This window comes from Heterodontus francisci, chromosome 28 (assembly GCF_036365525.1).
Source record: "Heterodontus francisci isolate sHetFra1 chromosome 28, sHetFra1.hap1, whole genome shotgun sequence".
NCBI lineage: Eukaryota > Metazoa > Chordata > Chondrichthyes > Heterodontiformes > Heterodontidae > Heterodontus > Heterodontus francisci.
The window spans coordinates 6756845-6783763 of NC_090398.1; the positions used below are offsets into that span (position 1 = coordinate 6756845).

The 26919-nt window shown below is 59.0% G+C and overlaps 1 protein-coding gene across 1 annotated transcript in view; it reads right to left on the reverse strand.

The window, feature by feature from the left end:
- Positions 1-340: 340 nt before the first annotated feature.
- Positions 341-26919, reverse strand: part of p2rx3b (purinergic receptor P2X, ligand-gated ion channel, 3b) — a 108054-nt gene continuing 81475 nt past the window's right edge. Inside the window, 3 exon segments of the mRNA XM_068008755.1 lie at positions 341-512; positions 3523-3600; positions 11503-11568. Coding sequence (XP_067864856.1) covers positions 387-512; positions 3523-3600; positions 11503-11568 — 270 coding nt within the window. The 3' untranslated portion in view covers positions 341-386.

Here is a 26919-nt window from a genome sequence, read left to right on the forward strand (position 1 = left end):
TCAGTACTGGACACAGTTGAGCAGGTAGAGTTTGGGGGTGAGGATTGTGCTGAATGTCCAACCCCCGGCTGGTATTGTCCGTGGGGGTCTTGGGGTGGGTTAGAGCATTCACAGGACAACACACAGTGCGGGTGCCCTCTGGGTCATGCAGGGTTTCAGGGTTCCATTTAAAAGGGCAGGATTTGTAATACTGTAACGCAAGCCTCTCCCATTTTATCTGGCAGTGTCATCACTACATGCCGGTGTCCTTGGTGATGTGGGTTGGAGTTCCAAGAAGGGTGGGGGTGACGGGGAGGTCCGTGTGCTCACTGTCTCCTCCCCTGACTGCTCCTCCCCCAGCATTGACATCTTGACTCTCCATGCCCAGGGAGATGGCGTTGACCAGCCTACTTGCAAGGGCTGTCAGAGGGTGCGGAGGAGTTGTCGGGGCTGAGAGATAGGGTTTGCTTGCTCTTATACAGGTCGATGCTTGATAGGGTGGATTTTGATTGCTTGTCGTAATCTCCGCCCACCTGGAGACAGAGAGAGGGAGAAAAAGAGAGAATGTGAAAGTGTGAAAGGGAGACAGAGAAAGAAAAAAAGAGAGAGAAGATGAAAAAACTCCCGTTTCTCCATCGCCCCTCAGCACGACAGCAGATCCCAAAGTGCCTCACAGCCAATGAAAGCGAGGCCACTGTTGTAAACTAGGCACAGCAGGATCCCACAGACAGGAAGTGATAACCACCCTGATCATTTCTTTTAGTGATGTTGGTTAAGGGATTAATATCAGCTGCTGAATCCCGGGGAGAACTCCCTCCCCCACTGCTCCCCATCCTAGTCCCCTATCTTCTTCTAATAGTGCCCGTGAGATCTTTTACATCCACCCTAGAGGGCAGACAGAGCCTCGATTAAACGTATCATCCTGAAGAACAGTGCCTCTGACAGTGCAGCACTCCCTCTGAACTGACCCTCTGACAGTGCAGCACTCCCTCAGTAGTGACCATCCGACAGTGCAACATTCCCTCAGTACTGACCCTCCGACAGTGCAGCGCTCCCTCAGTGCTGACCATCCGACAATGCAGCACTCCCTCAGTACTGAACCTCCAACAGTGCAGCACTCCCTCAGTACTGAACCTCCAACAGTGCAGCACTCCCTCAGTACTGACCCTCCGACAGTGCAACATTCCCTCAGTACTGACCCTCCGACAGTGCAGCACTCCCTCAGTACTGACCCTCCGACAGTGCAGCGCTCCCTCAGTGCTGACCATCCGACAGTGCAACATTCCCTCAGTACTGACCCTCCGACAGTGCAGTGCTCCCTCAGTGCTGACCCTCCGACAGTGCAGCACTCCCTCAGTACTGACCATCCGACAGTGCAGCACTCCCTCAGTACTGAACCTCCAACAGTGTGGCAGTCCCTCAGTACTGACCCTCCGACAGTGCAACATTCCCTCAGTACTGACCCTCCGACAGTGCAGTGCTCCCTCAGTGCTGACCATCCGACAGTGCAGCACTCCCTCAGTACTGAACCTCCAACAGTGCAGCACTCCCTCAGTACTGACCATCCGACAATGCAGCACTCCCTCAGTACTGACCCTCCGACAGTGCAGTGCTCCCTCAGTACTGACCCTCCAACAGTGTGGCACTCCCTCAGTACTGACTCTCCGACAGTGCAGCACTCCCTCAGTACTGAACCTCCAACAGTGTGGCACTCCCTCAGTACTGACTCTCCGACAGTGCAGCACTCCCTCAGTACTGACTCTCCGACAGTGCATCACTCCCTCAGTACTGACTCTCCGACAGTGCAGCACTCCCTCAGTACTGACTCTCCGACAGTGCAGCACTCCCTCAGTACTGACCCTCCAACAGTGTGGTACTCCCTCAGTACTGACTCTCCGACAGTGCAGCACTCCCTCAGTACTGAACCTCCAACAGTGTGGCACTCCCTCAGTACTGACTCTCCGACAGTGCAGCACTCCCTCAGTACTGACTCTCCGACAGTGCAGCACTCCCTCAGTACTGACTCTCCGACAGTGCAGCACTCCCTCAGTACTGACTCTCCGACAGTGCAGCACTCCCTCAGTACTGACCCTCCGACAGTGCAGTGCTCCCTCAGTACTGACTCTCCGACAGTGCGGCACTCCCTCAGTACTGACCCTCCGACAGTGCAGCGCTCCCTCAGTGCTGACCATCCGACAATGCAGCACTCCCTCAGGACTGAACCTCCAACAGTGCGGCACTCCCTCAGTACTGACTCTCCGACAGTGCAGCACTCCCTCAGTACTGACCCTCCGACAGTGCAGTGCTCCCTCAGTAGTGACCATCCGACAGTGCAGCACTCCCTCAGTACTGAACCTCCAACAGTGCAGCACTCCCTCAGTACTGACTCTCCGACAGTGCAGCACTCCCTCAGTACTGAACCTCCAACAGTGTGGCACTCCCTCAGTACTGACTCTCCGACAGTGCAGCACTCCCTCAGTACTGAACCTCCAACAGTGCGGCACTCCCTCAGTACTGACTCTCCGACAGTGCAGTACTCCCTCAGTACTGAACCTCCGACAGTGCGGCACTCCCTCAGTACTGACTCTCCGACAGTGCAGCACCCCCTCAGTACTGACCCTCCGACAGTGCAGCACTCCCTCAGTACTGACCCTCCGACAGTGCAGCACTCCCTCAGTACTGAACCTCCAACAGTGCGGCACACCCTCAGTACTGAACCTCCAACAGTGCGGCACTCCCTCAGTACTGACCCTCCGACAGTGCTGCACTCCCTCAGTACTGATCATCCGACAGTGCAGAACTCCTTCCGAACTGACCCTCCGACACTGCAGCACTCCCTCAGTACTGACCCTCTGACACTGCAGCACTCCCTCAGTACTGACCCTCCGACACTGCAGCACTCCCTCAGTACTGACCCTCTGACACTGCAGCACTCCCTCAGTACTGACCCTCCGACAGTGCAGCACTCGCTCAGTACTGACCCTCCGACACTGCAGCACTCCCTCAGTACTGACCCTCCGACACTGCAGCACTCCCTCAGTACTGACCCTCCGACAGTGCAGCACTCCCTCAGTACTGACCCTCCGACAGTGCAGCACTCCCTCAGTACTGACCCACCGACAGTGCAGCACTCCCTCAGTACTGACCCTCCGACAGTGCAGCACTCGCTCAGTACTGACCCTCCGACAGTGCAGCACTCCCTCAGTACTGACCCTCCGACAGCGCAGCACTCCCTCTGTACTGACCCTCCGACAGTGCAGCACTCCCTCAGTACTGACCCTCTGATAGTGCGTCATTCCCTCAGTACTGACCCTCTGATAGTGCAGCACTCCCTCAGTACTGACCCTCCGACAGTGCAGCACTCCCTCAGTACTGACCCTCTGATAGTGCGTCATTCCCTCAGTACTGACCCTCCGACAGTGCAGCACTCCCTCAGTACTGACCCTCCGACAGCGCAGCACTCCCTCAGTTCTGACCCTCCGACAGCGCAGCTCTTCGTTCCTCCCTCCATCACTCTTTCTATCAGGTCATTACCTCACTCACCTCTTCAAATTTCCTCGCCTTGTACTTGTCAGCACCTTTGAGAAAGTTCAGTAATATCAAATCACACACGACAGCTCCCTACAGGGGAGAACATAGTGAGAGTTACTGTTCGCAGAATATGCCCCCAATTTATACCCAGTGTCCCATCAAACACTCCCAGGAAAGGTACAGTACGGGGGTTAGATACAGAGTAAAGCTCCCTCTACACTGTCCCCATCAAACACTCCCAGGACAGGTACGGGGGTTAGATACAGAGTAAAGCTCTCTCTACACTGTCCCCATCAAACACTCCCAGGACAGGTACAGTACGGGGGTTAGATACAGAGTAAAGCTCTCTCTACACTGTCCCCATCAAACACTCCCAGGACAGGTACAGTACGGGGGTTAGATACAGAGTAAAGCTCCCTCTACACTGTCCCCATCAAACACTCCCAGGACAGGTACAGTACGGGGGGTTAGATACAGAGTAAAGCTCCCTCTACACTGTCCCCATCAAACACTCCCAGGACAGGTACAGTACGGGGGTTAGATACAGAGTAAAGCTCCCTCTACACTGTCCCCATCAAACACTCCCAGGACAGGTACAGTACGGGGGGTTAGATGCAGAGTAAAGCTCCCTCTACACTGTCCCCCATCAAACACTCCCAGGACAGGTACAGTACGGGGGTTAGATACAGAGTAAAGCTCCCTCTGCACTGTCCCCATCAAACACTCCCAGGACAGGTACAGCACTGGGATTGCCTGCTCTCTGATTTCGGAGCCTGAGTGCATCTATGAGGTGCAGCTGACTGTGGCTGTGTGCAGAGGTTGGAGGCTGCAGGCTGTGTGACTGCTGCAAGAGGGAGATTCAAACTGAAACAAAAGTTTTTTCCAAATTTCAACAAAGGAAGGAAGGCAGAGAACTGGAAGAACTGGAAGCTCTTTTGTGAGTTTGTTTTGTACTGAAAGTCTTTTTCATTGATTGTTGGGGGTGGGGAAAGAAGAGACCTGAAGACCTTGGGTGGGGCTGTATTGTTCAATAGGGAGCTCCTGTGTTTAACATCTTTGGACAGGGAGCTCCCTCCCCACCCCAACTATTAAGCCTGGGACAGCTGGAGCTGCCCAGGTGAAGAGACTTATTATCTGAACATCAAAGGAGGCGTGTGCCTGGGCAGCTTACAGCTGACCCAGGTGAAGACATCACCCCACCCTCCCAACTGGAAGACCAGCTACAAGACTTGTGCAATACTAACAAAGACTGATTCCTCTTGGCCTTCCTCTCCCTCAGCCTCTTCCCCTGTGCTACATCCTTTAAGTGTTACATTTTTGATTTATTGTATTTGCTCTTTTCTTTTTTTTTTGCTCTCAACAAAGTGCTTGTAACTCTTCTACCCCATGACTTCTCAGTCCTCTCCGGTGGCGGGGCCCTCCTATGCTGCAGCAGCTGCGACAGCTGCTCCTGTGGCCCCGTCACCATTTAAAATCTTAACATCAAAGCATGGGGTGAAGAGTTACACCCATCCTAATATGACTATTGAGGCTTGTGTTAAGGCAATGGCCGTGGTTGTCGGCCCCTCGGCCATTGTTGCAGCCTCAAAGATGTATGGGAAGGCTGTGTTCTTCCTGAAGACCGAGCGGGCTGTGTCCCTCGGCCTAAGTACGGGGCTCACAGTGGGTGGGATTTTCCTGCCAGTGGACCCTCTGGGGGCCACTGCACATCGGGTAACCTTGTCGAACGTCCCACCCTTCATTCCTGATGAGCTCCTCCTCCCCCACCTACACCATCTGGGGGAGGTGAGGTCGGGGATCACCCCAGTCCCGCTCGGTCTTCGGGAGCACAGCCTCCGACATGTCTACTCCTTCCGCCGCCAGCTATTCATGCAGCTGGCGCGGGAGGAGGTCTTGGAGGGCCACTTCAGCATAGAGTTTCAGGGGACGGCCTACCGCGTCTTCTGGACCTCGGATGGAGCGCGGTGCCACGTCTGCAAGGGGGTGGGGCATGTTCGTAAGAATTGCCCCAACCTCCCGGCCGCCAACTCCACCTCGGCGGCCCAGAGTGGTTCCACAGCACCTCCTCCCACTCCCCCAACACATCCAATAAACACCGCTCAGTCGGTTCCGGAGGCTGTGGTTTTCACAGCCTCCGGCGGGGAGGGGAGCGTCCGTCCGAGCGGAAGGAAGACGCGGGGAAAAAAGAAACATCATGAGGCGCGTCGCCTGGACACTTTGACTCAACCCGAGCCTGAGCTCAGCCCAAAGCCCATTCCCATGGAATCCACCTGTCCCAGGGCTGGGCTCAGGCCCAGGGTGACTAAAAAGGGAAATAAGGGTGCGGAGGCGGAGGCCTCTGATGACATGGAGGTCTCTGAGTCTCCGCGCCCAAGTGCGAAAAAGAGGAGAAGGCACCCCTCCACAGAAATAACACAGGGCCCTGAGGTGCAGGGCCCATCTGTTGGAGGGGAGCTGCCTCCTGTTTCTGGTCCTCAGGTGCCCCCTACCGCCACCACCAAGGCTACAAAGTCCGGGCAGGTGCTCCCTATTCCTCAGGATGGAGGGGAGGGGATGGCCCCGGTACGTGAGGCCCCTCCTGAAGGAGTAAGTGGGGCCCTGCTTGTAGTGGGGGAGCCTGGGGAAGCCGCCCATTCCGCCACTGCTACTGGGTCGGGTGTCCTGAATGAAGGGGAGGGCGAGGCCCCAGAGGGTTGGGCCTCCCTGCTGGAGTCCACCACCAACCAGGAGACACCCGACCCAGTTATAACTGAGAATGCTGCCCCATCTGCTGGGCCTGTGGGTGCTGGCGGAGCGGGAGATAGCCTCCTCCCTCCGCCTCCAGTCTCGGCTCCGGCTGGTTTCCCGGAGTCGGGAACTTCTGTCTCCCCTGGACCACTCATTGCCCTGGGGACGGAGGTGGAGGGGGGTCCTGAACCGCTGGTGCCTACAGGCTCCAGTTTCACAATAGAACCCAGAGAGGACTCCTCCGCCATCGATCCTGGGGGTGGGATCGTGACGGAGGCGGGACCAGCTGGCGCGGCCGGGACGTCCGCCCCACAGTGTGTGGTAGATGTGTCGGCCGCTGGCGGTGACGACCCGGAGGAGGATGGGGATTCGGTGCGGGGCACGGAGGATGATCTTGATTCCATCGCCAGTGAGGTGGTGGAGTCCCTCGTGCCTCCCACCGAATCTCCTCTCATCCCCACGGCGGAACTCCGGGATTTCCTCGCGGCTTGCAGGGGTTGCCGCAATAAAGTTCAGCTGGCCCTCGACCGTTGGTCGAATCTGGCGCTGATCATACAGTCCGTCCGTGCCACCCTTAAGATAGCGGGCAAGCGTGCGGACGTGAAACTGGTTGAGAGGCGCCGTTTTAATGTGTTCCTCAATGGGTTGCTGGGGGAGTGGAGGGGCAGGTGCACTTCCACTCCCTCCTCACAGTGAGGTGTTTGTGACGGGTTTTAATTACCTTTGACATGAAGATAACCATAGCCAGCCTCAACATCAACGGCAGCAGAGGGGCTCACCGCAGATTTCACAATCTCTCAGTCCTCAGGGAAGGGAGATACGCGGTGAGCTTTCTGCAGGAAACCCACACCGTTCCGGGAGACGAAGCCACCTGGCTCCTGGAGTGGCAGGGTGGGGTCTACATGAGTCACCTCACCCCTATTTCTAGTGGGGTGGCTATCTTGTTGGCCCCGACTTTTCAGCTGGAGATCTTGGGGGTCAAGGAGCTAGTGCCGGGCCGCTTGCTCCACCTCGCCGTTCGCCTGGGTAGCGTGCCGCTCCACTTTGTGAACGTGTACGCGCCCAGGCCCGGCGCGTTGCAAGCGCGCTTCTTTGAAGAAGTGTCCGCTCTCTTGAGCTCCATCGATAGCGGCGAGTGCATCATCCTCGGGGGGGATTTTAACTGCACCCTCGAGGTGGGGGATCGCTCCGGTCCCCAGCGCGGCCAAGCGTCGGTGGAGAAGTTGAGGGGACTGATCAGCTCCCTTAACTTGGTGGACGTCTGGCGGAATCTCCATCCCGACTCCAGCGCCTTCACGTGGAGGTCTGGAGGAGGGGGGTCGCGAATCGACCGCCTCTACATTTCGCAGGCGTACGTCTCCCGCATTTCGGCGGCCTCCATGCGGCTGGTGCCGTGCTCGGACCACCGCCTGGTGTGGGTGGAGTTTACTCCGCTCCGCACGCGGGCGGGGTCCGCGTACTGGCACTTTAACAACCGGCTGCTGGAGGACGTGCGATTTCGGGACTCGTTCTGTCGATTCTGGGCCGACTGGAGAAGGAAGCAGGGGGGCTTCCCCTCCTTGAGGCTATGGTGGGATGTGGGCAAGACTCACATCCGCGTCTTCTGTCAGGAGTACGCGAAGGGGTCGACCAAGAGGCGGGAAGCCGAGGTCGGGCGCCTTGAGAGGGAGGTGCTCGACTTGGAATCCCGCCTCGGTCATGCCGTCGCGGACCCGGCCCTGTGTCAGGCGTACAAAGAGAAGGGCGCGCTGAGGAACCTGCAGCTCATAGGGTCCCGAGGCGCGTACGTGAGGTCGCGGATCCAGATCCTGGAAGATTTGGACCGCGCCTCACCCTTCTTCTACTCGCTGGAAAAATGGCGGGGGGTCCGTAAGCAGCTCGTCGAGCTGCTGGCCGACGACGGATCCTCCATCACGGATCCGGAGGGAATGGGCCTCCTGGTCCGGACGTATTACAGTGCGTTGTTCTCTCCGGATCCGTCCAGCGAGGATGCGCGCAGAGTTTTGTGGGAGGACCTGCCGCAGGTCAGCCCGGAGGGCGCCGAAGGATTGGAGGCTCGAGGGGCAAATCCCCAGGGCTGGATGGGTTGACCGTGGAGTTCCTCAGGGCGTTCTGGGACGTCCTGGGGGACGATTACGCGCGGGTCCTGGGGGAAAGCCTGGCGACCGGGGAGATGCCCCTCTCGTGGCGCAGGGCGGTCATCGTCCTGCTGCCGAAGAGGGGCGATCTCCGCCTGCTTAAAAACTGGCGTCCGGTCTCCCTCCTCAGCACGGATTATAAGATCTTTGCCCGGGCTATGTCTACCCGCCTGTGCTCCGTGCTGGCCCACATGATCCACCCCGACCAGTCCTTCACGGTCCCGGGCCGGTCCATCCAGGACAACATCCACCTGGTCCGGGACCTGATCCATCTTTCCCAGAGGACTGGTCAGTCGGTTGCCTTTCTCTCCCTCGATCAGGAGAGGGCGTTCGACAGGGTGGATCACGATGACCTTTTCGGGACTCTGCGCGATTTCAGACTCGGTCTGCATTTCGTGGCCCGGGTCCGACTTTTATATGCCGCCACAGAGTGTCTAGTCAAAGTTAACGGGTCCTTGACGGCGCCCTTCGATTTGGGAGAGGAGTGCGTCAGGGGTGCCCCATGTCCGGCCAATTGTATACCATCTGCGTGGAGCCCTTCCTGTGCCTGCTTCGCAGGAGGTTGACGGGATTGGCTCTGCGCAAGCCGGCCATGCGGGTCGTCCTCTCGGCTTACGCCGACGACGTGCTCCTCGCAATCACAGATCCCGTTGACTTGCGGAGGATGCGCGACTGCCAGCAGACCTTTTCTGCCGCGTCCTCCGCGAGGATCAATTGGGAGAAATGTTCCCGGCTCCTGGTGGGTCAGGGGCGGGTGGACTCCCTGCCGGAGGAGTTGACACCTTTTGCGTGGAGCACCACGCACCTCCTCTATCTGGGTGTCCATCTTAGCCCCGCTGAGGAAGCCTGGCCGGCAAACTGGCAGGAGTTGGAGGCGAAAGTCACTGCTTGGCTGGGGCGCTGGACAGGACTGCTCCGAGTGCTTTCCTACAGGGGCCGAGCGCTGGTCATAAACCAACTGGTGGCCTCCATGCTGTGGTACCGGTTGGTCACTTTGGCCCCGCCCCCTGCATTTGCCACCAAGATCCAGAAGAAACTTGTCGATTTCTTCTGGGGCAAGAGGAAACACTGGGTCTCTGCCGCGGTCCTGAGTCTCCCGATCGAGGAGGGCGGTCAGTCGCTGGTGTGCGTCCGCACCCAGGCTGCGACTCTCCGCCTTCGGACCCTGCAGAGATACCTGTACGTCGAGCGTCCTCCCAGATGGTGTGCGCTGGCGACGTATTTTTTCCGCCAGTGTCACTGCCTTCAAGACGACACGCAGCTCCCGGTGGAGTCCGTTAGCCGCGCCTCTCTGAGGGAGTTGCCTGTCTTTTACCGGGATCTATTCCGAGTCTGGAACATGGTCGCCTCCAGTCAGGCTGCTCCCCCACCGGCGGAGGAGAGCGTCTCGGCTGTCCGGGCGGCCGACTCCGGGGACAGTCCGGCGGGCGGAGGAGTAGCCGAAACCCCCGGGACGCCCCTCACTGCGGGTGGCGAGGGGGCTCGGGAGTGCGGAGCGATCCCGGCCGAGCTGACACCCGCTCGGCCGGAACTGCTCATTGGACCCAGGCCCTGAAACCCTCCTCGGGAGCCGGTCCCGCACAACCCGAGCCGCCTCTCGGAAATGCCCTCCGTGCCATTCCAATCGGCGCGGAGGGGTTTCCTGTACGGGCTGCTCCTGCACACTCTCCACTTCCTCGCCCTCGTCAGCCGGCCGGACACGCCCTGGCGGTCTGCGTTGCCATCTGGCGGCGAGGGGAAACCCCGATGGAGGTCTCTCTACGCGGGAGTCTTCCCCCTTTACATCGGGGACCTGGGGTGGAGGGTGCTGCACAGAGCAGTCCCGTGCAATAGGCTTTTAAGTAGGTTCACGGACTCCCAGGCCGCCTGTAATTTCTGCGGCCTGGACGAGTCCGTGTTCCACGTTTATACGGAGTGTGCGAGGTTGCAGCCCCTATTTGAGTATCTGAAGGGGCTGCTCCTCAAATTCTGGCTGCACTTCAGTCCCACGCTCCTGATCTTTGGGCACCCGGGGCGGAGGGGCGTGGGCCGGGAAGAGGATCTCCTCGTCGGACTGCTCCTGGGCCTGACCAAGGTGGCAATTCACAGGTCCAGGTTGCGGGCCGTCGGGGGGTCCGTCCTCCCCGATTGCCTGCCCCTCTTCCGCGGTTACGTTCGCGCCTGGGTGTCCCTGGAAAAGGAGCATGCGGTGTCCGCCGGTACACTTGAGGCCCCCTCGACATGACATATAGAAAAGGGGCCTGGGCTATGAAGGCCTGGTGCCCTTCATTTAAAAAAAGAGGGGTTTAGATACAGAGTAAAGTCCCATCTCTGTGAGGCTCACCTGCCTAACACCCCTTCAGATGGTCAATAACTGCTTACACTGTCCTCAGCAGTGGCTTTGTTTCATCATTGCAGTTCACCTTGTGACCAACAGCAGGGATGAAGGATTTCAGTTAATGTGGAGAGACTGGAGAAGCTGGGATTATTCTCCTTAGAGCAGAGAAGGTTAAGAGGTGATTTAATCGGGACGTTCAGAATGACGAGGGGGTTTCGATGGAGTAAATCAGGAGAAACTGTTTCCAGTGACAGGAGGGTCGGTAACCCGAGGGACACAGATTTAAGATAATGGGTAAAAGAAGCAGAGGGGGAGATGAGGGGAAATGTTTTTTCACACAGTGAGTTGTGATCTGGAACGCGCTGCCTGAAAGGGCGGTGGAAACAGATTCAATAGGAATTTCAAAAGGAGAATTGGAGAAATACTCGAAGGGGGGAAATCTTACCGGGATACGGGGGGGGGGGGTGGAAAGAGCAGAGGGGGGAGTGTGGGACTAATTGGATAACTCTTTCACAGAGCCAGCATGGGGATGATGGGCAGAATGGCCTTTTCCCTGTGCTGTACCTGTCCCGGATTGCAAATCCAGCCCAATGTGACATCACTCTCTGTAATGTAACTGACAGTAAGCAGTAATCGGCAGGTTCCACTCCACACATTCCCTGCCTATCCCACAAGCAGCACTCACAACCATCGACATTCCTTTAGGAAGAGCTCTCCCAAATGAAGACACTTGCTGCCTTTTGGGCTCTTGCTGTGCCTTTGGGAGACCTTGAGATCTGAGGTTCACAGTCACTGATAGCGGACACTCACCAGTCCAATGGATGTGAAAGCAGCCACAATGTTGATGACAGTTGGGATGATGTCAAACTTGGCAGCCTGGAGAAGAGGGCAGAATGTCAACATCAACATCGAGAGCAGGAGTTAGGCCATTCGGCCCCTCAAGCCTGTTCTGCCTTTCATTTGGATCCTGGTTGATTTCAGTCTCAACTCCAGCTTGAAAATTCTCACCCTCGGCTTCAAATCCGTCCAACACTCCCTATCTCTGTAACCTCCTCCAGCCCCTACACCCCTCCCGATCTCTGTAAACACCTCCAGCCCCTACACCCCTCCCGATCTCTGTAACCTCCTCCAGCCCCTACACCCCTCCCGATCTCTGTAACCTCCTCCAGCCCCTACACCCCTCCCGATCTCTGTAAACACCTCCAGCCCCTACACCACTCCCTATCTCTGTAACCTCCTCCAGCCCCTACACCCCTCCCGATCTCTGTAACCTCCTCCAGCCCCTACACCCCTCCCGATCTCTGTAACCTCCTCCAGCCCCTACACCCCTCCCGATCTCTGTAAACACCTCCAGCCCCTACACCCCTCCCAATCTCTGTAACCTCCTCCAGCCCCTACACCCCTCCCGATCTCTGTAACCACCTCCAGCCCCTACACCCCTCCTGATCTCTGTAACCTCCTCCAGCCCCTACACCCCTCCCGATCTCTGTAACCACTTCCAGCCCCTACACCCCTCCCGATCTCTGTAACCACCTCCAGCCCCTACACCCGTCCCTATCTCTGTAACCTCCTCCAGCCCCTACACCCCTCCCGATCTCTGTAACCACTTCCAGCCCCTACACCCCTCCCGATCTCTGTAACCACCTCCAGCCCCTATACCCCTCCCTATCTCTGTCACCTCCTCCAGCCCCTACATCCCTCCCGATCTCTGTAACCTCCTCCAGCCCCTACACCCCTCCCGATCTCTGTAACCACCTCCAGCCCCTACACCCCTCCCGATCTCTGTAACCTCCTCCAGCCCCTACACCCCTCCCGATCTCTGTAAACACCTCCAGCCTCTACACCCTTCCCTATCTCTGTAATCTCCTCCAGCCCCTACACCCCTCCCGATCTCTGTAAACACCTCCAGCCTCTACACCTTTCCCTATCTCTGTAACCACCTCCAGCCCCTACACCCCTCCCGATCTCTGTAACCTCCTCCAGCCCCTACACCCCTCCCGATCTCTGTAAACACCTCCAGCCTCTACACCCTTCCCTATCTCTGTAACCACCTCCAGCCCCTACACCCCTCCCGATCTCTGTAACCTCCTCCAGCCCCTACACCCCTCCCGATCTCTGTAAACACCTCCAGCCTCTACACCCTTCCCTATCTCTGTAACCTCCTCCAGCCCCTACACCCCTCCCGATCTCTGTAACCACCTCCAGCCCCTACACCCCTCCCGATCTCTGTCACCACCTCCAGCCCCTACACCCCTCCCAATCTCTGTAACCTCCTCCAGCCCCTACACCCCTCCCAATCTCTGTAACCACCTCTAGCCCCTACACCCTCCCTATCTCTGTAACCACCTCCAGCCCCTACACCCCTCCCTATCTCTGTAACCTCCTCCAGCCCCTACACCCCTCCCGATCTCTGTAACCTCCTCCAGCGCCTACACCCCTCCCTATCTCTGTAACCTCCTCCAGCCCCTACACCCCTCCCGATCTCTGTAACCTCCTCCAGCCCCTACACCCCTCCCGATCTCTGTAAACACCTCCAGCCTCTACACCCTTCCCTATCTCTGTAATCTCCTCCAGCCCCTACACCCCTCCCGATCTCTGTAAACACCTCCAGCCTCTACACCTTTCCCTATCTCTGTAACCACCTCCAGCCCCTACACCCCTCCCGATCTCTGTAACCTCCTCCAGCCCCTACACCCCTCCCGATCTCTGTAAACACCTCCAGCCTCTACACCCTTCCCTATCTCTGTAACCACCTCCAGCCCCTACACCCCTCCCGATCTCTGTAACCTCCTCCAGCCCCTACACCCCTCCCGATCTCTGTAAACACCTCCAGCCTCTACACCCTTCCCTATCTCTGTAACCTCCTCCAGCCCCTACACCCCTCCCGATCTCTGTAACCACCTCCAGCCCCTACACCCCTCCCGATCTCTGTCACCACCTCCAGCCCCTACACCCCTCCCAATCTCTGTAACCTCCTCCAGCCCCTACACCCCTCCCAATCTCTGTAACCACCTCTAGCCCCTACACCCTCCCTATCTCTGTAACCACCTCCAGCCCCTACACCCCTCCCTATCTCTGTAACCTCCTCCAGCCCCTACACCCCTCCCGATCTCTGTAACCTCCTCCAGCCCCTACACCCCTCCCTATCTCTGTAACCTCCTCCAGCCCCTACACCCCTCCCGATCTCTGTAACCTCCTCCAGCCCCTACACCCCTCCCGATCTCTGTCACCACCTCCAGCCCCTACACCCCTCCCAATCTCTGTAACCTCCTCCAGCCCCTACACCCCTCCCAATCTCTGTAACCACCTCTAGCCCCTACACCCTCCCTATCTCTGTAACCACCTCCAGCCCCTACACCCCTCCCTATCTCTGTAACCTCCTCCAGCCCCTACACCCCTCCCGATCTCTGTAACCTCCTCCAGCCCCTACACCCCTCCCTATCTCTGTAACCTCCTCCAGCCCCTACACCCCTCCCGATCTCTGTAACCACCTCCAGCCCCGACACCCCTCCCGATCTCTGTAACCACCTCCAGCCCCTACACCCCTCCCTATCTCTGTAACCTCCTCCAGCCCCTACACCCCTCCCGATCTCTGTAACCACCTCCAGCCCCTACACCCCTCCCTATCTCTGTAACCACCTCCAGCCCCTACACCCCTCCCTATCTCTGTAACCTCCTCCAGCCCCGACACCCCTCCCTATCTCTGTAACCTCCTCCAGCCCCTACACCCCTCCCGATCTCTGTAACCACCTCCAGCCCCTACACCCCTCCCTATCTCTGTAACCTCCTCCAGCCCCTACACCCCTCCCGATCTCTGTAACCACCTCCAGCCCCGACACCCCTCCCGATCTCTGTAACCACCTCCAGCCCCTACACCCCTCCCTATCTCTGTAACCTCCTCCAGCCCCTACACCCCTCCCGATCTCTGTAACCACCTCCAGCCCCTACACCCCTCCCTATCTCTGTAACCACCTCCAGCCCCTACACCCCTCCCTATCTCTGTAACCTCCTCCAGCCCCGACACCCCTCCCTATCTCTGTAACCTCCTCCAGCCCCTACACCCCTCCCGATCTCTGTAACCACCTCAAGCCCCTACACCCCTCCCGATCTCTGTAACCACCTCCAGCCCCTACACCCCCCCTATCTCTGTAACCTCCTCCAGCCCCTACATCCCTCCCGATCTCTGTAACCACCTCCAGCCCCTACACCCCTCCCGATCTCTGTAAACTCCTCCAGCCCCTACACCCCCCCTATCTCTGTAACCACCTCCAGTCCCTACACCCCTCCCGATCTCTGTAACCTCCTCCAGCCCCTACACCCCTCCCTATCTCTGTAACCACCTCCAGTCCCTACACCCCTCCCGATCTCTGTAACCTCCTCCAGCCCCTACACCCCTCCCTATCTCTGTAACCTCCTCCAGCCCCTACATCCCTCCCGATCTCTGTAACCACCTCCAGTCCCTACACCCCTCCCGCTCTCTGTAACCTCCTCCGGCCCCTACACCCCTCCCGATCTCTGTAAACACCTCCAGCCCCTACACCCTTCCCTATCTCTGTAACCTCCTCCAGCAGCTACACCCCTCCCGATCTCTGTAACCACCTCCAGCCCCTACACCCCTCCCGATCTCTGTAACCACCTCCAGCCCCTACACCCCTCCCGATCTCTGTAACCTCCTCCAGCCCCTACACCCCTCCCGATCTCTGTAAACACCTCCAGCCTCTACACCCTTCCCTATCTCTGTAATCTCCTCCAGCCCCTACACCCCTCCCGATCTCTGTAAACACCTCCAGCCTCTACACCTTTCCCTATCTCTGTAACCACCTCCAGCCCCTACACCCCTCCCGATCTCTGTAACCTCCTCCAGCCCCTACACCCCTCCCGATCTCTGTAAACACCTCCAGCCTCTACACCCTTCCCTATCTCTGTAACCACCTCCAGCCCCTACACCCCTCCCGATCTCTGTAACCTCCTCCAGCCCCTACACCCCTCCCGATCTCTGTAAACACCTCCAGCCTCTACACCCTTCCCTATCTCTGTAACCTCCTCCAGCCCCTACACCCCTCCCGATCTCTGTAACCACCTCCAGCCCCTACACCCCTCCCGATCTCTGTCACCACCTCCAGCCCCTACACCCCACCCAATCTCTGTAACCTCCTCCAGCCCCTACACCCCTCCCAATCTCTGTAACCACCTCTAGCCCCTACACCCTCCCTATCTCTGTAACCACCTCCAGCCCCTACACCCCTCCCTATCTCTGTAACCTCCTCCAGCCCCTACACCCCTCCCGATCTCTGTAACCTCCTCCAGCCCCTACACCCCTCCCTATCTCTGTAACCTCCTCCAGCCCCTACACCCCTCCCGATCTCTGTAACCTCCTCCAGCCCCTACACCCCTCCCGATCTCTGTAAACACCTCCAGCCTCTACACCCTTCCCTATCTCTGTAATCTCCTCCAGCCCCTACACCCCTCCCGATCTCTGTAAACACCTCCAGCCTCTACACCTTTCCCTATCTCTGTAACCACCTCCAGCCCCTACACCCCTCCCGATCTCTGTAACCTCCTCCAGCCCCTACACCCCTCCCGATCTCTGTAAACACCTCCAGCCTCTACACCCTTCCCTATCTCTGTAACCACCTCCAGCCCCTACACCCCTCCCGATCTCTGTAACCTCCTCCAGCCCCTACACCCCTCCCGATCTCTGTAAACACCTCCAGCCTCTACACCCTTCCCTATCTCTGTAACCTCCTCCAGCCCCTACACCCCTCCCGATCTCTGTAACCACCTCCAGCCCCTACACCCCTCCCGATCTCTGTCACCACCTCCAGCCCCTACACCCCTCCCAATCTCTGTAACCTCCTCCAGCCCCTACACCCCTCCCAATCTCTGTAACCACCTCTAGCCCCTACACCCTCCCTATCTCTGTAACCACCTCCAGCCCCTACACCCCTCCCTATCTCTGTAACCTCCTCCAGCCCCTACACCCCTCCCGATCTCTGTAACCTCCTCCAGCCCCTACACCCCTCCCTATCTCTGTAACCTCCTCCAGCCCCTACACCCCTCCCGATCTCTGTAACCTCCTCCAGCCCCTACACCCCTCCCGATCTCTGTCACCACCTCCAGCCCCTACACCCCTCCCAATCTCTGTAACCTCCTCCAGCCCCTACACCCCTCCCAATCTCTGTAACCACCTCTAGCCCCTACACCCTCCCTATCTCTGTAACCACCTCCAGCCCCTACACCCCTCCCTATCTCTGTAACCTCCTCCAGCCCCTACACCCCTCCCGATCTCTGTAACCTCCTCCAGCCCCTACACCCCTCCCTATCTCTGTAACCTCCTCCAGCCCCTACACCCCTCCCGATCTCTGTAACCACCTCCAGCCCCGACACCCCTCCCGATCTCTGTAACCACCTCCAGCCCCTACACCCCTCCCTATCTCTGTAACCTCCTCCAGCCCCTACACCCCTCCCGATCTCTGTAACCACCTCCAGCCCCTACACCCCTCCCTATCTCTGTAACCACCTCCAGCCCCTACACCCCTCCCTATCTCTGTAACCTCCTCCAGCCCCGACACCCCTCCCTATCTCTGTAACCTCCTCCAGCCCCTACACCCCTCCCGATCTCTGTAACCACCTCCAGCCCCTACACCCCTCCCTATCTCTGTAACCTCCTCCAGCCCCTACACCCCTCCCGATCTCTGTAACCACCTCCAGCCCCGACACCCCTCCCGATCTCTGTAACCACCTCCAGCCCCTACACCCCTCCCTATCTCTGTAACCTCCTCCAGCCCCTACACCCCTCCCGATCTCTGTAACCACCACCAGCCCCTACACCCCTCCCTATCTCTGTAACCACCTCCAGCCCCTACAGCCCTCCCTATCTCTGTAACCTCCTCCAGCCCCGACACCCCTCCCTATCTCTGTAACCTCCTCCAGCCCCTACACCCCTCCCGATCTCTGTAACCACCTCAAGCCCCTACACCCCTCCCGATCTCTGTAACCACCTCCAGCCCCTACACCCCCCCTATCTCTGTAACCTCCTCCAGCCCCTACATCCCTCCCGATCTCTGTAACCACCTCCAGCCCCTACACCCCTCCCGATCTCTGTAAACTCCTCCAGCCCCTACACCCCCCCTATCTCTGTAACCACCTCCAGTCCCTACACCCCTCCCGATCTCTGTAACCTCCTCCAGCCCCTACACCCCTCCCTATCTCTGTAACCACCTCCAGTCCCTACACCCCTCCCGATCTCTGTAACCTCCTCCAGCCCCTACACCCCTCCCTATCTCTGTAACCTCCTCCAGCCCCTACATCCCTCCCGATCTCTGTAACCACCTCCAGTCCCTACACCCCTCCCGCTCTCTGTAACCTCCTCCGGCCCCTACACCCCTCCCGATCTCTGTAAACACCTCCAGCCCCTACACCCTTCCCTATCTCTGTAACCTCCTCCAGCAGCTACACCCCTCCCGATCTCTGTAACCACCTCCAGCCCCTACACCCCTCCCGATCTCTGTAACCACCTCCAGCCCCTACACCCCTCCCGATCTCTGTAACCACCTCCAGCCCCTACACCCTCCCTATCTCTGTAACCACCTCCAGCCCCTACACCCCTCCCGATCTCTGTAACCACCTCCAGCCCCTACACCCCTCCCGATCTCTGTAACCTCCTCCAGCCCCTACACCCCTCCCTATCTCTGTAACCTCCTCCAGCCCCTACACCCCTCCCGATCTCTGTAACCACCTCCAGCCCCGACACCCCTCCCGATCTCTGTAACCACCTCCAGCCCCTACACCCCTCCCTATCTCTGTAACCTCCTCCAGCCCCTACACCCCTCCCGATCTCTGTAACCACCTCCAGCCCCTACACCCCTCCCTATCTCTGTAACCACCTCCAGCCCCTACACCCCTCCCTATCTCTGTAACCTCCTCCAGCCCCGACACCCCTCCCTATCTCTGTAAACTCCTCCAGCCCCTACACCCCTCCCGATCTCTGTAACCACCTCCAGCCCCTACACCCCTCCCGATCTCTGTAACCACCTCCAGCCCCTACACCCCTCCCGATCTCTGTAACCGGCTCCAGCCCCTACACCCCTCCCTATCTCTGTAACCTCCTCCAGCCCCTACACCCCTCCCTATCTCTGTAACCACCTCCAGCCCCTACACCCCCCCCTATCTCTGTAACCTCCTCCAGCCCCTACATCCCTCCCGATCTCTGTAACCACCTCCAGCCCCTACACCCCTCCCGATCTCTGTAAACTCCTCCAGCCCCTACACCCCTCCCGATCTCTGTAACCACCTCCAGCCCCTACACCCCTCCCGATCTCTGTAACCACCTCCAGCCCCTACACCCCTCCCGATCTCTGTAACCACCTCCAGCCCCTACACCACTCCCGATGTCTGTAACCTCCTCCAGTTTTTACACCCCTCCCGATCTCTGTAACCACCTCCAGCCCCTACAACCCTCCCGATCACTGTAACCTCCTCCAGCCCCTACACCCCTCCCGATCTCTGTAACCTCCTCCAGCCCCTACACCCCTCCCTATCTCTGTAACCACCTCCAGCCGCTACACCCCTCCCGATCTCTGTAACCACCTCCAGCCCCTACACCCCTCCCTATCTCTGTAACCACCTCCAGCCCCTACACCCTTCCCTATCTCTGTAACCTCCTCCAGCCCCTACACCCCTCCCGATCTCTGTAACCACCTCCAGCCCCTACACCCCTCCCAATCTCTGTAACCTCCTCCAGCCCCTACATCCCTCCCGATCTCTGTAACCACCTCCAGCCCCTACACCCCTCCCGATCTCTGTAACCACCTCCAGCCCCTACACCCCTCCCGATCTCTGTAACCACCTCCAGCCCCTACACCCCTCCCGATCTCTGTAACCTCCTCCAGCCCCTACACCCCTCCCTATCTCTGTAAACACCTCCAGCCTCTACACCCCTCCCTATCTCTGTAACCACCTCCAGCCCCTACACCCCTCCCTATCTCTGTAACCTCCTCCAGCCCCTACACCCCTCCCGATCTCTGTAACCTCCTCCAGCCCCTACACCCCTCCCTATCTCTGTAACCTCCTCCAGCCCCTACACCCCTCCCGATCTCTGTAACCTCCTCCAGCCCCTACACCCCTCCCGATCTCTGTAAACACCTCCAGCCTCTACACCCTTCCCTATCTCTGTAATCTCCTCCAGCCCCTACACCCCTCCCGATCTCTGTAAACACCTCCAGCCTCTACACCTTTCCCTATCTCTGTAACCACCTCCAGCCCCTACACCCCTCCCGATCTCTGTAACCTCCTCCAGCCCCTACACCCCTCCCGATCTCTGTAAACACCTCCAGCCTCTACACCCTTCCCTATCTCTGTAACCACCTCCAGCCCCTACACCCCTCCCGATCTCTGTAACCTCCTCCAGCCCCTACACCCCTCCCGATCTCTGTAAACACCTCCAGCCTCTACACCCTTCCCTATCTCTGTAACCTCCTCCAGCCCCTACACCCCTCCCGATCTCTGTAACCACCTCCAGCCCCTACACCCCTCCCGATCTCTGTCACCACCTCCAGCCCCTACACCCCTCCCAATCTCTGTAACCTCCTCCAGCCCCTACACCCCTCCCAATCTCTGTAACCACCTCTAGCCCCTACACCCTCCCTATCTCTGTAACCACCTCCAGCCCCTACACCCCTCCCTATCTCTGTAACCTCCTCCAGCCCCTACACCCCTCCCGATCTCTGTAACCTCCTCCAGCCCCTACACCCCTCCCTATCTCTGTAACCTCCTCCAGCCCCTACACCCCTCCCGATCTCTGTAACCTCCTCCAGCCCCTACACCCCTCCCGATCTCTGTCACCACCTCCAGCCCCTACACCCCTCCCAATCTCTGTAACCTCCTCCAGCCCCTACACCCCTCCCAATCTCTGTAACCACCTCTAGCCCCTACACCCTCCCTATCTCTGTAACCACCTCCAGCCCCTACACCCCTCCCTATCTCTGTAACCTCCTCCAGCCCCTACACCCCTCCCGATCTCTGTAACCTCCTCCAGCCCCTACACCCCTCCCTATCTCTGTAACCTCCTCCAGCCCCTACACCCCTCCCGATCTCTGTAACCACCTCCAGCCCCGACACCCCTCCCGATCTCTGTAACCACCTCCAGCCCCTACACCCCTCCCTATCTCTGTAACCTCCTCCAGCCCCTACACCCCTCCCGATCTCTGTAACCACCTCCAGCCCCTACACCCCTCCCTATCTCTGTAACCACCTCCAGCCCCTACACCCCTCCCTATCTCTGTAACCTCCTCCAGCCCCGACACCCCTCCCTATCTCTGTAACCTCCTCCAGCCCCTACACCCCTCCCGATCTCTGTAACCACCTCCAGCCCCTACACCCCTCCCTATCTCTGTAACCTCCTCCAGCCCCTACACCCCTCCCGATCTCTGTAACCACCTCCAGCCCCGACACCCCTCCCGATCTCTGTAACCACCTCCAGCCCCTACACCCCTCCCTATCTCTGTAACCTCCTCCAGCCCCTACACCCCTCCCGATCTCTGTAACCACCTCCAGCCCCTACACCCCTCCCTATCTCTGTAACCACCTCCAGCCCCTACACCCCTCCCTATCTCTGTAACCTCCTCCAGCCCCGACACCCCTCCCTATCTCTGTAACCTCCTCCAGCCCCTACACCCCTCCCGATCTCTGTAACCACCTCAAGCCCCTACACCCCTCCCGATCTCTGTAACCACCTCCAGCCCCTACACCCCCCCTATCTCTGTAACCTCCTCCAGCCCCTACATCCCTCCCGATCTCTGTAACCACCTCCAGCCCCTACACCCCTCCCGATCTCTGTAAACTCCTCCAGCCCCTACACCCCCCCTATCTCTGTAACCACCTCCAGTCCCTACACCCCTCCCGATCTCTGTAACCTCCTCCAGCCCCTACACCCCTCCCTATCTCTGTAACCACCTCCAGTCCCTACACCCCTCCCGATCTCTGTAACCTCCTCCAGCCCCTACACCCCTCCCTATCTCTGTAACCTCCTCCAGCCCCTACATCCCTCCCGATCTCTGTAACCACCTCCAGTCCCTACACCCCTCCCGCTCTCTGTAACCTCCTCCGGCCCCTACACCCCTCCCGATCTCTGTAAACACCTCCAGCCCCTACACCCTTCCCTATCTCTGTAACCTCCTCCAGCAGCTACACCCCTCCCGATCTCTGTAACCACCTCCAGCCCCTACACCCCTCCCGATCTCTGTAACCACCTCCAGCCCCTACACCCCTCCCGATCTCTGTAACCACCTCCAGCCCCTACACCCTCCCTATCTCTGTAACCACCTCCAGCCCCTACACCCCTCCCGATCTCTGTAACCACCTCCAGCCCCTACACCCCTCCCGATCTCTGTAACCTCCTCCAGCCCCTACACCCCTCCCTATCTCTGTAACCTCCTCCAGCCCCTACACCCCTCCCGATCTCTGTAACCACCTCCAGCCCCGACACCCCTCCCGATCTCTGTAACCACCTCCAGCCCCTACACCCCTCCCTATCTCTGTAACCTCCTCCAGCCCCTACACCCCTCCCGATCTCTGTAACCACCTCCAGCCCCTACACCCCTCCCTATCTCTGTAACCACCTCCAGCCCCTACACCCCTCCCTATCTCTGTAACCTCCTCCAGCCCCGACACCCCTCCCTATCTCTGTAAACTCCTCCAGCCCCTACACCCCTCCCGATCTCTGTAACCACCTCCAGCCCCTACACCCCTCCCGATCTCTGTAACCACCTCCAGCCCCTACACCCCTCCCGATCTCTGTAACCGGCTCCAGCCCCTACACCCCTCCCTATCTCTGTAACCTCCTCCAGCCCCTACACCCCTCCCTATCTCTGTAACCACCTCCAGCCCCTACACCCCCCCCTATCTCTGTAACCTCCTCCAGCCCCTACATCCCTCCCGATCTCTGTAACCACCTCCAGCCCCTACACCCCTCCCGATCTCTGTAAACTCCTCCAGCCCCTACACCCCTCCCGATCTCTGTAACCACCTCCAGCCCCTACACCCCTCCCGATCTCTGTAACCACCTCCAGCCCCTACACCCCTCCCGATCTCTGTAACCACCTCCAGCCCCTACACCACTCCCGATGTCTGTAACCTCCTCCAGTTTTTACACCCCTCCCGATCTCTGTAACCACCTCCAGCCCCTACAACCCTCCCGATCACTGTAACCTCCTCCAGCCCCTACACCCCTCCCGATCTCTGTAACCTCCTCCAGCCCCTACACCCCTCCCTATCTCTGTAACCACCTCCAGCCGCTACACCCCTCCCGATCTCTGTAACCACCTCCAGCCCCTACACCCCTCCCTATCTCTGTAACCACCTCCAGCCCCTACACCCTTCCCTATCTCTGTAACCTCCTCCAGCCCCTACACCCCTCCCGATCTCTGTAACCACCTCCAGCCCCTACACCCCTCCCAATCTCTGTAACCTCCTCCAGCCCCTACATCCCTCCCGATCTCTGTAACCACCTCCAGCCCCTACACCCCTCCCGATCTCTGTAACCACCTCCAGCCCCTACACCCCTCCCGATCTCTGTAACCACCTCCAGCCCCTACACCCCTCCCGATCTCTGTAACCTCCTCCAGCCCCTACACCCCTCCCTATCTCTGTAAACACCTCCAGCCTCTACACCCCTCCCTATCTCTGTAAACACCTCCAGCCCCTACACCCTTCCCTATCTCTGTAACCTCCTCCAGCCCCTACACCCCTCCCGATCTCTGTAACCACCTCCAGCCCCTACACCCCTCCCAATCTCTGTAACCTCCTCCAGCCCCTACACCCCTCCCTATCTCTGTAACCACCTCCAGCCCCTACACCCCCCCCTATCTCTGTAACCTCCTCCAGCCCCTACATCCCTCCCGATCTCTGTAACCACCTCCAGCCCCTACACCCCTCCCGATCTCTGTAAACTCCTCCAGCCCCTACACCCCTCCCGATCTCTGTAACCACCTCCAGCCCCTACACCCCTCCCGATCTCTGTAACCACCTCCAGCCCCTACACCCCTCCCGATCTCTGTAACCACCTCCAGCCCCTACACCACTCCCGATGTCTGTAACCTCCTCCAGTTTTTACACCCCTCCCGATCTCTGTAACCACCTCCAGCCCCTACAACCCTCCCGATCACTGTAACCTCCTCCAGCCCCTACACCCCTCCCGATCTCTGTAACCTCCTCCAGCCCCTACACCCCTCCCTATCTCTGTAACCACCTCCAGCCGCTACACCCCTCCCGATCTCTGTAACCACCTCCAGCCCCTACACCCCTCCCTATCTCTGTAACCACCTCCAGCCCCTACACCCTTCCCTATCTCTGTAACCTCCTCCAGCCCCTACACCCCTCCCGATCTCTGTAACCACCTCCAGCCCCTACACCCCTCCCAATCTCTGTAACCTCCTCCAGCCCCTACATCCCTCCCGATCTCTGTAACCACCTCCAGCCCCTACACCCCTCCCGATCTCTGTAACCACCTCCAGCCCCTACACCCCTCCCGATCTCTGTAACCACCTCCAGCCCCTACACCCCTCCCGATCTCTGTAACCTCCTCCAGCCCCTACACCCCTCCCTATCTCTGTAAACACCTCCAGCCTCTACACCCCTCCCTATCTCTGTAAACACCTCCAGCCCCTACACCCTTCCCTATCTCTGTAACCTCCTCCAGCCCCTACACCCCTCCCGATCTCTGTAACCACCTCCAGCCCCTACACCCCTCCCAATCTCTGTAACCTCCTCCAGCCCCTACATCCCTCCCGATCTCTGTAACCACCTCCAGCCCCTACACCCCTCCCGATCTCTGTAACCACCTCCAGCCCCTACACCCCTCCCGATCTCTGTAACCACCTCCAGCCCCTACACCCCTCCCGATCTCTGTAACCTCCTCCAGCCCCTACACCCCTCCCAATCTCTGTAACCACCTCCAGCCCCTACACCCTCCCTATCTCTGTAACCACCTCCAGCCCCTACACCCCTCCCGATCTCTGTAACCTCCTCCAGCCCCTACACCCCTCCCGATCTCTGTAACCTCCTCCAGCCCCTACACCCCTCCCTATCTCTGTAACCTCCTCCAGCCCCTACACCCCTCCCTATCTCTGTAACCACCTCCAGCCCCTACACCCGTCCCTATCTCTGTAACCTCCTCCAGCCCCTACACCCGTCCCTATCTCTGTAACCTCCTCCAGCCCCTACACCCGTCCCTATCTCTGTAACCACCTCCAGCCCCGACACCCCTCCCGATCTCTGTAACCTCCACCAGCCCCTACAACCCTCCCGATTTCTGTAACCACCTCCAGCCCCTGCACCCCTCCCGATCTCTGTAACCTCCTCCAGCCCCTACACCACTCCCTATCTCTGTAACCTCCTCCAGCCCCGACACCCCTCCCGATCTCTGTAACCTCCTCCAGCCCCGACACCCCTCCCGATCTCTGTAACCTCCTCCAGCCCCTACACCACTCTCTATCTCTGTAACCTCCTCCAGCCCCTACACCCCTCCCGATCTCTGTAACCTCCTCCAGCCCCTACACCCCTCCCGTTCTCTGTAACCACCTCCAGCCCCTACACCCCTCCCGATCTCTGTAACCACCTCCAGCCCCTACACCCCTCCCGATCTCTGTAACCTCCTCCAGCCCCTACACCCCTCCCGATCTCTGTAACCTCCTCCAGCCCCTACACCCCTCCCGATCTCTGTAACCTCCTCCAGCCCCTACACCACTCCCTATCTCTGTAACCTCCTCCAGCCCCTAAACCCCTCTCGATCTTTGTAACCTCCTCCAGCCCCTACACCCCTCCCGATCTCTGTAACCACCTCCAACCCCTACACCCCTCCCGAGCTCTGTAACCTCCTCCAGCCCCTACACCCCTCCCGATCTCTGTAACCTCCTCCAGCCCCTACACCCCTCCCGATCTCTGTAACCTCCTCCAGCCCCTACACCCCTCCCGATCTCTGTAACCTCCTCCAGCCCCTACACCCCTCCCGATCTCTGTAACCTCCTCCAGCCCCTACACCCCTCCCGATCTCTGTAACCTCCTCCAGCCCCTACACCCCTCCCGATCTCTGTAAACACCTCCAACCCCTACACCCCTCCCGATCTCTGTAACGTCCTCCAGCCCCTGCACCACTCCCTATCTCTGTAACCTCCTCCAGCCCCTGCACCACTCCCTATCTCTGTAACCTCCTCCAGCCCCTACACCCCTCCCTATCTCTGTAACCTTCTCCAGCCCCTACACCCCTCCCTATCTCTGGAACCTCATCCAGACCCTACATCCCTCCCTATCTCTGTAACCTGCTCCAGCCCCTACACCCCTCCCTATCTCTGTAAACTCCTCCAGCCCCTACACCAGTCCCTATCTCTGTAACCTCCTCCAGCCCCTACACCCCTCCCTATCTCTGTAACCAGCTCCAGCCCCTACACCCCTCCCTATCTCTGTAACCTCCTCCAGCCCCTACACCCCTCCCTATCTCTGGAACCTCATCCAGACCCTACACCCCTCCCTATCTCTGTAACCTGCTCCAGCCCCTACACCCCTCCCTATCTCTGTAAACTCCTCCAGCCCCTACACCAGTCCCTATCTCTGTAACCTCCTCCAGCCCCTACACCCCTCCCTATCTCTGTAACCACCTCCAGCCCCTACACCCCTCCCTATCTCTGTAACCTCCTCCAGCCCCTACACCCCTCCCTATCTCTGTAACCTCCTCCAGCCCCTACACCCCTCCCTATCTCTGTAAACTCCTCCAGCCCCTACACCACTCCCTGTCTCTGTAACCTCCTCCAGCCCCTACACCCCTCCCTATCTCTGTAACCACCTCCAGCCCCTACACCCCTCCCTATCTCTGTAACCTCCTCCAGCCCCTACACCCCTCCCTATCTCTGTAAACTCCTCCAGCCCCTACACCCCTCCCTATCTCTGTAACCTCCTCCAGCCCCTACACCCCTCCCTATCTCTGTAAACCCCTCCAGCCCCTACACCCCTCCCTATCTCTGTAACCTCCTCCAGCCCCTACACCCCTCCCTATCTCTGTAACCTCCTCCAGCCCCTACACCCCTCCCTATCTCTGTAACCACCTCCAGCCCCTACACCCCTCCCTATCTCTGTAACCTCTTCCGGTCCCTACACCCCTCCCTATCTCTGTATCCTCCTCCAGCCCCTACACCCCTCCCTATCTCTGTAACCTCCTCCAGCCCCTACACCCCTCCC